Source organism: Anguilla anguilla, chromosome 1 (assembly GCF_013347855.1).
Source record: "Anguilla anguilla isolate fAngAng1 chromosome 1, fAngAng1.pri, whole genome shotgun sequence".
NCBI lineage: Eukaryota > Metazoa > Chordata > Actinopteri > Anguilliformes > Anguillidae > Anguilla > Anguilla anguilla.
Window position 1 is genome coordinate 82,579,927 of NC_049201.1, and position 10,000 is coordinate 82,589,926.

Here is a 10,000-nt window from a genome sequence, read left to right on the forward strand (position 1 = left end):
GTGAGTCAGTACTAAAGATTGAATATTGTTATGAATGTGAGTCAGAACTGAAAATGGAATATTGTTATGGATGTGAGTTACTATCGATGTTAGGACAATTTTATGGTGTCATTACTGATGTTGAGACAGTGTTATGGAGTCATCACTGATTTTGGGACAGTGTTGTGGAGTCATCACTGATGTTGAGACAGTGTTATGGAGTCATCACTGCTGCAGGGAGAGTGGTATGGTGTCATGGCCGGTGTTGAGACAGTGGTATGGTGTCATGGCCGGTGTTGAGACAGTGGTATGGAGTCATCGCTGGTGTTGAGACAGTGGTATGGTGTCATGGTCGGCGTTGAGACAGTGGTATGGTGTCATGGCCGGTGTTGAGACAGTGGTATGGTGTCATGGCCGGTGTTGAGACAGTGATATGGTGTCATGGTCGGCGTTGAGACAGTGGTATGGTGTCATGGCCGGTGTTGAGACAGTGGTATGGTGTCATGGCCGGTGTTGAGACCATGGTATGGTGTCATCGTTGCTGCAGGGAGCGTGGTATGGTGTCATGGCCGGTGTTGAGACAGTGGTATGGTGTCATGGTCGGTGTTGAGACAGTGGTATGGTGTCATGGTCGGTGTTGAGACAGTGGTATGGTGTCATGGCCGGTGTTGAGACAGTGGTGTGGTGTCATGGTCGGTGTTGAGACAGTGTTATGGGGTCATCACTGCTGCAGCGAGAGTGGTATGGTGTCATGGCCGGTGTTGAGACAGTGGTGTGGTGTCATGGTCGGTGTTGAGACAGTGTTATGGTGTCATGGCCGGTGTTGAGACAGTGGTATGGTGTCATGGCCGGTGTTGAGACAGTGGTATGGTGTCATGGCCGGTGTTGAGACAGTGGTATGGTGTCATGGCCGGTGTTGAGACAGTGGTATGATGTCATGGTCGGTGTTGAGACAGTGGTATGGTGTCATGGCCGGTGTTGAGACAGTGGTATGGTGTCATGGTCGGTGTTTAGACAGTGGTATGGTGTCATGGTCGGTGTTGAGACAGTGGTATGGTGTCATGGCCGGTGTTGAGACAGTGGTATGGTGTCATGGCCGGTGTTGAGACAGTGGTATGGTGTCATGGCCGGTGTTGAGACAGTGTTATGGAGTCATTTCAGCTGCAGGGAGAGTTGTGTGGATGTGCAGCTCTGATAATGGCACAGCGCTATGGGGTGTGAGCGAGTCACTGCGGGCTCACCAGCCTCTGGCAGCTCTCCACGATGATCAGCTTCTGCTGGGGCGAGGTTCGGGCGAACACCATCTCCGGGTGGCTCTTCAGGTTCTCGTCCAGCTCCTCGGTGGTCATGTCCTTCAGCTGCCCCCCGTTGATCACACAGGCACGCGCGTCCCTGCGTGGGGTTCGAGGGTGGGTGGGGAGGGGGGGGGAGAGAAACGTACCTGTTGGGTCTCCTGAATATGAACTGGCCTACAGTATAAATGGTGAGCAGCCCAGGTTTTTAATGAGGGGGGGGGGGCTGTAATGTGTCCACAATGATCAGAATCCCTCCTCCCCCCAGTCCATGATCACAATCTTAACCAACCGCCCGCCCCCACAGCAATCGCAATCTTAACCCTCATCTCCACGCTCTGCGATCCCAGCCTTAGCCCCTTGGCCCATCGTGTGGTTTCATGACAGCCTCCGCCCGTCATTTCCGTTGAACGCTCCCAGTAGCGCCTGTAGGGCTGTTTCTACGGCTACCCGTGTGTAAAAGCTCACCTCTTGTTGACCTGCTCCACCGGGATGCGCAGCCTGTTAGCGATGTCCTCCACCGTCTCGCTCCCCTCTGAGATGATGCCCACGTTCGCCGCAATGGCCCTCGCTGTGATCGGGTGGTCTCCTGTCACCATGACAACCTGACGGGGTTGGGTTGAGAGTTCAAGCGCAAGTTTTTTTTTGTTTTTTTTTGTAATTTAATGACAAGTGAGGATTTCCTCTGAACTGTGTGATGACTATGATTAAAAAGTATCAAGTAAAAAAGTATCAAAAGTATAAAAGTAAGTTTCCTTAAACCCTTTGACACAAGGCTAAAATAACACTGTCATACACATGACTTAACAGCTGCCACAAGATGGCATAACAGATAAACATATAAATGAAACTGCCATACTTTTAATTCACACCCCCTCCCCTCCCCTCCCCTCCTCTCCTCTCCCCCCCACTCTCGTACCCGGATGCCAGCCGTGCGGCACTTCATGACGGCGTCGGGCACGGTGGCGCGGGGCGGGTCGATCATGGAGATGAGCCCGGCAAAGCACAGGCCCGACGTGGGGAAGTTCATCTCGTCGGTGTCGAAGCGGTAGTTTCGCGGGTACTCCTTCTCGTTCAGGTAGATGTGGCAGAAACCTGGGCGGGGGGGTGGGGGGGGGGGGGGGGGCGACGTCATCAGATCAGGTGACAACGACGGAGCTGTCTGCTTTACCCACAACGCTATCTGCCGCTACTGTGCTTCTCTGTCTCTGTGTTAATTCACTGTTGCGTTGACATTGCATTACTGCTATTTGGCTGATGCTCATATCCAGACCAGCATGTCACATCACAAGTGGAAAAGCATCATGAACACAAGTGTTCGGTTAGTATTCAGTATTCAGACGGCACAATAGGCTCACTCAGAACCAATTAACTGTGTTAAATAGCTGGCCAATGATTTGTATCATAAACAAATAAGCAAATAAATATATTCCTCTCTCATGCCCCCTGCCCCCTTACCCCTTACCCCTTACCTAGAACCCTCTCCCCCAGGCCACCCAGGTCCATGTAGGCCGTCTGGAAGGCCTCCCTCCACTGCTCGTCCAGGGGAAGCTCCTGGCCCTTGATCAGAATGGTGGAACACCGCTCCAGGATTCTCTCTGGCGCCCCCTTCATCACCAGCAGGTAGCGCAGGTCCAGAGGGTCCTCCAGCTCATGCACTGACAGCTGCCCGCCACCAGGGGGAGAGAGGGAGTCAGCAGTAGATTTGAACTTTTTTTTTTCCCCAAGTAAACAGACCATGACAGGTAGGTACCAGGTATCAGAGTCAGATTGTACTGAAAATTACAAACAGGAATCAGGCAAAAAAAATCAGATGAAAATCAGGTGATGAACAGAGAATTCCTGAGTAAAGATTGAATGTTTTGTGCAGACAGAGAAACGCACACAGCCCACTACTCACTAATGCAGCGTTTCCCAACCTTTTTCCTGCCGAGGCACACTTTCCAAATTTACAGAATCTCAGGGCACACCACTCAAAAGCAAGTGACATACTGATGTCGATGTGACGTGTCAACAGTAGGCCTAAAATGTTCTTTTGCGGTTTCACTTAATGAATATGCATACTGATTACATTTATTTTGACTTTTGTGAATGGGATTTGCTTATTTAAGTTTTTTTAAATTCATTTGAACATTAAAATTTTTTTTAAAGGATTTTTCACACGGCACACCTGACCTCACCTGACGGCACACCAGAGTGCCGCGGCACACCTGACCTCACCTGGCGGCACACCGGTCGGGAAACGCTGCACTAATGGCACACCCTACCATGCAGAGGAACATTTGAGCGAAGACTGACAGTACCGAGATGCTCCACCAGGGGGAGACATTACCTGGAACTTGTTGGTGGAGTTGAAGGGGATCTCGCAGATCTTGTTGAACCTGGCTCTGAAGTCCATGATGTTGCCGATGGTGAGCTCCGTGAATTTGAGCAGCGCTGTCTCTGAGGCGTCACCCACCACTGTTCTCTGTGGCAGACACGAGGGGAACAGCAGAAAAAAGCAAGCAAACCTCCATCACCACAAATTCACCGCTGATTTCCCTTCCAAAAACCGCCCATATGGAAAAATTATATATGTAAATTACATATTAAATATGCTAGATATATTTGTATTTTAATATATGTGGTTATATTTTTGATGTATTTATAAAAAGTATATGTTTACATACATTTCAAATATATTGTGAATATGTATTTCAATATTTAAAATTTGCCACTTTTGCATATTTATGACAATGTACTTACATATATTAGCATATATATTTAATACAAATATGTGCTTACATATAGTACATATATTTTAAAATATTTAAATACATGGTGTTATGCCTTTCATACATATGTTACGCAATGTATTAAAATAGATTTTGAATTTCCTGTCATATATTGAATTACATAACTTTTCCATTAGGGTGTATCGATTTCAATCAACATTTGTGACTCACAACTAAGTGCTAATCTTGCCGCAAAAAAGGTACTTGCAGTTATTTGTGTGTCAAAGTGAAAGGCAAGCCTACATTTGACTTTCACTTTGACTCACAAAAAAATGCAAGCACTTTCTTTGTGGCAAGACTAGTACTGAGTTGTGAGTCACAAATGTTGATTGAAATTGGGTCAGTGTCTGGGTCAATGTTTATGTCTACATCTGCGTCTCTGTCTGCGTCTGTGCCTGTGTCTGTGCCTATGTCTGTGTCTGCGTCTGTGCCTATGTCTGTGCCTATGTCTGTGCCTGTGTCTGTGCCTGTGTCTGGGTCTGTGCCTGTGTCTGTGTCTGTGTCTGTGTCTGTGTCTGTGCCTATGTCTGTGCCTGTGTCTGTGTCTGTGCCTGTGTCTGTGTCTGTGTCTGTGCCTATGTCTGTGCCTATGTCTGTGCCTGTGTCTGCGTCTGTGCCTGTGTCTGTGCCTATGTCTGTGCCTGTGTCTTGGTCTGTGTCTGTGTCTGTGCCTGTGTCTGGGTCTGTGTCTGGGTCTATGTATGTGTCTGTGTCTGCGTCTGTGCCTGTGTCTGTGTCTGCGTCCGCCCCCGCCCCCGCTGCGCTCACCTTGGGGATGGGCACGGTGTCCTGGCCGGGTTTGAAGATGGCCCTGTTACAGAGCCCCGCCACTCGAGCCAGCGATCGCCACGTGTCCGATGACTGGTCGAAGCTCTGCCCTGCGCGAGGACAGAGGCGACAGAGGGAGCACATCCACTCAGGTTCCCCAACCACACAGGGGCCTGTTGTTTTTGTGTTTAAAAAACTACCAATTTAATCCCTATTGCAGGAATACTGAAATCTGGCCCTCAGGATTACTAATACTGATTACTAATTACTAATACTAATAATGTCACTGAGTATGGTTTAAATCAGTCCCTGATTTCTGGGGGGGGATGAAATCCAGCAGTACTACTGGTCCCGAGGGCCATATTTGAGTATTTCTGTCCTGTCCTATAAAGGAGCCCTATTGGTGGAGATGTGAACCCAGGAAAACCCAGACTTCCCAGGCCCTTCCGCTCCAGCACCACAGAGTGCCCCTTGGAGCAGAGTGAATTCTGGGAGAGAACCACACTAGCTCCAACCCTCCCCCCCTTCTCACCGGACTGGTCCTCTGTGGTGTCAGCCGCGTGGATCATGTTGTCGAACCACAGGTGGGCCACGGTCATGCGGTTCTGGGTCAGGGTGCCGGTCTTGTCGGAGCAGATGGTGGAGGTGGAGCCCAGGGTCTCCACCGCCTCCAGGTTCTTCACCACACAGTTCTTCCTGGCCAAGCGCTTGGCCGTCAGAGACAGACACACCTGCGGGACAGAGAGGGGGGAGATCGGCTACGGCAGGGGTGTCCAACCTTATCCAAAAATGGCCTGCGTGTGGGTGCAGGTCTTTGTTTCAGCCCAGCACTGAGACGCTTGATTCAACTTATCGATGCCTTGATTGGAGACCATGATTAACCAATCAGTTAAATCAGCTGTCATAGTGCTGGACTAAAGCAAAAAGCTGCACTCACACACTCACCGACTCTTTTTGGACAGGATTGGACACCCCTGAATAATACGTATAAGTACAGTACAGGCATGGATGGCCCAAAAATACAGGAAAATGTATTTTGTCACAAAATGTACAGTACCTATCAAAAACTACACTCACTCTGCTGGAGAAGCAGGCTGCTTCGCAGGTGGCAAAGAGATATAAACCACATTAAAAAAAACGGGAGCAACTGAATTAGATACGAAATACACACATACCTGTATTTCGAATGACCCCCACCCCTGACTGTAGGTTTAATATAATATATTTATTGTATTTGTATATGACTTTCTGTTTACAATGGACCCTAAATCAGGGATCATCAACTCTGGCCCTCGAATCCAAATCCAGCCCTGGTTTTCTTTTCTCCCGGGTAATTAGTGCTACTGATTGGCCAGACTGTCTTCACACCTGACTCCCAGGCAAAGGGAGGGTGGAAAACCAGCAGTTCTTCAGTGCTGAACCCTGCCCTAAATTCCCCAGCCCAGACTCCAAACAGCGTCGCTAAGCACAAGCTGGCGGGACGAGTCGCCGACTCACGGTGACGGTGGCCAGCAGCCCCTCGGGCACGTAGGCCACCACGATGGCCATGAAGAAGATCATGGCCTCCAGGAAGGCGTAGCCGATGAACATGGCCACCACGAAGAAGGTGAAGCCGAAGAAGATGGCCAGGCCGGCGATGATGTCCACGAAGTGCTCGATCTCGATGGCGATGGGCGTCTTCTCGTTGCCCACGCCGGACGCCAGGCTGGCGATGCGGCCGATGATGGTGCGGTCGCCCGTGTTGATGACCACGCCCGTGGCCACCCCTGCAGGGGGCGGAGCCGGCGTCATTACCGCTCCACAAAATGGCTCCTGTGTGCGTGTGTGTGTGTGTGTGTGTACAAGTTTGTGTGTGTGTGTGTGTGTACGGGTTTGTGTGTGTGTGCGCGTGTGTGTGTGTAGAATAGTAGTTAAAATAGAAAGACAACTCCAAGAAATAGGTACCCTACAGAAATATAATTGCCACTTTAAGATATTGCAAGATTTTTTTGTGATATATATATATAAATTTGTTTGTATGTATGTATTTATGTATGTCTGTATGTATTCATGTATATATGTGTGTATGTATGTGTATGTATGTATGTACGTATGTGTGTATGTGTGTATGCATTTTTGTATGAATGTGTGTGTATGTATGTATGTATGTTTGTATTTATGTATATATGTATGTTTGTATATATGTGCCATCTCTGTATGTATTATATAAATACACAGGACAGACAGTAACATGTCTCCTCAAAGTGAGGCGGGGGTACTGACCCTCCAGGCAGGTGGTGGAGAAGAAGGCGATGTTTCGGGTCTCCAGCGGGTTCTCGTGGGTGTACTCCGGAGTCCTGCTCTGGGGCTCGGACTCCCCGGTCAGCGAGGAGTTATCCACCTGAGGACACGCGGGAAGAGAGTGGGAATGCCCTACTATCATAGTGAAGGAGAGAGCTGAGTGCCCTACATCCCAAATATGAGGGGGCATAAGGTGCCCTACAGCTCTAATAGTGGAGAGCATTAAGTGCCCTACAGCTGTAATAGTGGATTGCATTAAGTGCCCTACAGCTCTAATAGTGGAGAGCATTAAGTGCCCTACAGCTGTAATAGTGGATTGCATTAAGTGCCCTACAGCTCTAATAGTGGAGAGCATTAAGTGCCCTACAGCTCTAATTGTGGATAGCATGAAGTGCCCTACAGCATTAATAGTGGACAGCATTAAGTGCCCTACATTCCAGATGTAAGGGGCATAAGGTGCCCTACAGCTCTAATAGAATAGAATAATATAACTGAAATCATAGCATTGAAATGAAAGCTACGGGAGGGCATACATGCTGAATTACTTGCAGGGTACAGGAGGGCATCTGCGCCCTCAAACCGGTGTTCCATTATGGCAGTCTGCACTTTATTATGACATCGTGGCTTTGTATTGCTGTTCCGTCGTCTGATTGGCCGGCCACCTACCTTGCAGCCGTGGCCAGTGATGATGCGGATGTCGGCGGGCACTCTGTCTCCGCCCTTGATCTCCACCAGGTCGCCCACCACCAGCATGTTGGCGTTGATCTCGTTCTTCTGACCATCTCTGATCACCAGGGCTTGCTGGGAGAGGAGAGGGGAGAGTGTGTGTGAGTGTGTGTGTGTGTGTGTGCATGTGCGTTTGTATGTGTGTGAGTGCATGTGCATTTGTGTGTGTGTGTCAGTGTGCGTGCATGAGGGCGTGTGGATGTGTGTATGTGTGTGTGTGAGTGTGCATGTGTGTGTACATGAGTGTGTGTGTGTGTGTGTGTGTGTGTGTGTGTGTACATGAGTGTGTGTGTGTGTGTGTGTGTGTGTGAGTGTGCATGTGTGTGTACATGAGTGTGTGTGTGTGGGGGGGGGAGCTTTAGAATTACTACAGTCTAAGATAAAGAAATAATCTCATCTCCTATTACTGACACCAGATTAATTATTCCATTTAAGTGTTTTTTTTTAAAATTTATTATTAATTTGAGCCATATTTTCTCTGAATATTTTCAGAATTCCCAGCTAAGTTAAGCGCAGCATGCCTGGCCAACGCACGAGAGCTGAGCAGGGATAGGCTCGCGCGGTCCCCAGAGACGTCCAATCAGCTGCTGCTTCTCTTCCTCCCGCACTCCGCCAGTTAAGCTCACGCGGGCGTGGCGAGGAAAGAGAGAGAGCGCGTGCGCATGCCCTGGCAGGCCCTACAGCAGGGCTGCCCAGCCCGCCGTACCTGGAGATCTACCGTCCTGCAGGTTTTTGCACTTCAGCCCTAATTCGGCGCACCTGATTCTACTAATTAGCAGCTCGATGACATCTCTAGCTGCTGAATAAGGTGTGGTTTGTTACATCTGGAGCAAAAACCATCTGGATGGTAGATCTCCCGTGACAGGATTGGGCAGCCCTGACCAGCCGGCCCCCCATCATGCACTGGGTGCGTTCCTTAACAGGGTGAGCCACCCGACAGCCCCTGGTGGTCCAAATAAACTTAATTAATTCCAAACGTAGTTCACTTCTTTACCTGTGGTACAAGATTTTTGAAGCTGGCAATGATGTTGGTGCTTTTAAACTCCTGGTAGTACCCAAAACAACCAGTCACGACCACCACGGCGATCAGCGTGATAGCCAGGTACAACTGGAGAGAGAGAGAGTGAGAGAAATTTGGGAGCGGAAATCTTCACATGGGAAACGGCTCGTCATAATTCAGTCAATGACATTTGGAAGAAACATTAGCGGTCATGTCAGGCTATACACTCCTCTAAACAGAAATCAGCAGGTTAATTAGAGCAGTTGCTTTCCCTTGGGCAAATCTATAATCTGTTCTCTTCCGCTCTCTCCTAAAATAGATGCTACATGGATATTTTCTCCTAATATGGTTAGTTTCTCCCAGTGCACATAAAATTGTTCTGTGTTCATTTAACGTCTTTGTGTTCTGTATGTACTTTATACTTTCTCTTGTCTTTGTGCCCTTCTTGCGTCCCCTTGTGGACATAACACACATAACACATGTACCTCAAAGAGTCCTATATATGAAAGTGTTTTAGATCTATCTATCTATCTATCTATCTATCTATCTATCTATCTATCTAATCTTCTTCGCCAAGGCACTCCCCCCCTTCCTGCCCCCTCGCCCCCCCCGTTCCTCACGTTGTCTTCGCTGGCCAGGTCACCCTTGGCGAATTGGATGCCGAAGGCGATGAAGCAGATGACGGCAGCGACCCACATCAGGCACTGCAGCCCCCCCGCCAGCTGCCGGGCGAACTTGACGTACTCGGGGGTCCCCTTGGGGGGTTTCAGTTCGTTTGGGCCGTCCCGTTCCAGGACCTGCTGGGCCATCGCGGAAGTCAGGCCCTGGTGTAGAAAGAGGGGAGGTGGGGGGAGGCGGTGGGGGGGGCGGGGTGTGGTGGTTCAGAATGGGTGTTATGAGGAAGGAGGGGGAGGGGGAGGGGGAGGGGGGAGCTTGAGGTTAATGAAATGAATGGATCGATGGATGAGAAGAATCATGTCGGCGGAAGAACAATGTGGGCGTAGCTAGAAATCGGGGGGAAGGCACAGCCTGTACTCAGCTGCCCGTAAGTGGAAAAGCTTGCTAGGTCTTGCTGTGGAGGCGGACGGGCTGTGGAGCGTTCGTGCTCGGGCGGGGCAGCGCTGGATGCTTTCATGCAAATTCTGAGGCTGAATTTCCTGTTCTGTTCATTATGTATTTCT

General features: G+C 49.4%; 1 protein-coding gene across 2 annotated transcripts in view; it reads right to left on the bottom strand.

Annotated features, from left to right (window-relative positions):
* The window catches only part of LOC118211254 (potassium-transporting ATPase alpha chain 1), a 32,249-nt gene that overhangs the window by 6,977 nt on the left and 15,272 nt on the right, over positions 1 to 10,000 (bottom strand). For both annotated transcript variants that reach the window (XM_035388336.1, XM_035388327.1), the window contains 12 exons: positions 9,440 to 9,643; positions 8,814 to 8,927; positions 7,760 to 7,894; positions 7,076 to 7,193; positions 6,311 to 6,579; positions 5,346 to 5,544; positions 4,814 to 4,923; positions 3,604 to 3,738; positions 2,744 to 2,936; positions 2,191 to 2,366; positions 1,740 to 1,876; positions 1,221 to 1,371 (listed from right to left, as the gene is read on the bottom strand). In XM_035388336.1, coding sequence (XP_035244227.1) covers positions 1,221 to 1,371; positions 1,740 to 1,876; positions 2,191 to 2,366; positions 2,744 to 2,936; positions 3,604 to 3,738; positions 4,814 to 4,923; positions 5,346 to 5,544; positions 6,311 to 6,579; positions 7,076 to 7,193; positions 7,760 to 7,894; positions 8,814 to 8,927; positions 9,440 to 9,643 — 1,941 coding nt within the window. The remainder of the gene's footprint in view (positions 1 to 1,220; positions 1,372 to 1,739; positions 1,877 to 2,190; positions 2,367 to 2,743; positions 2,937 to 3,603; positions 3,739 to 4,813; positions 4,924 to 5,345; positions 5,545 to 6,310; positions 6,580 to 7,075; positions 7,194 to 7,759; positions 7,895 to 8,813; positions 8,928 to 9,439; positions 9,644 to 10,000) is intronic.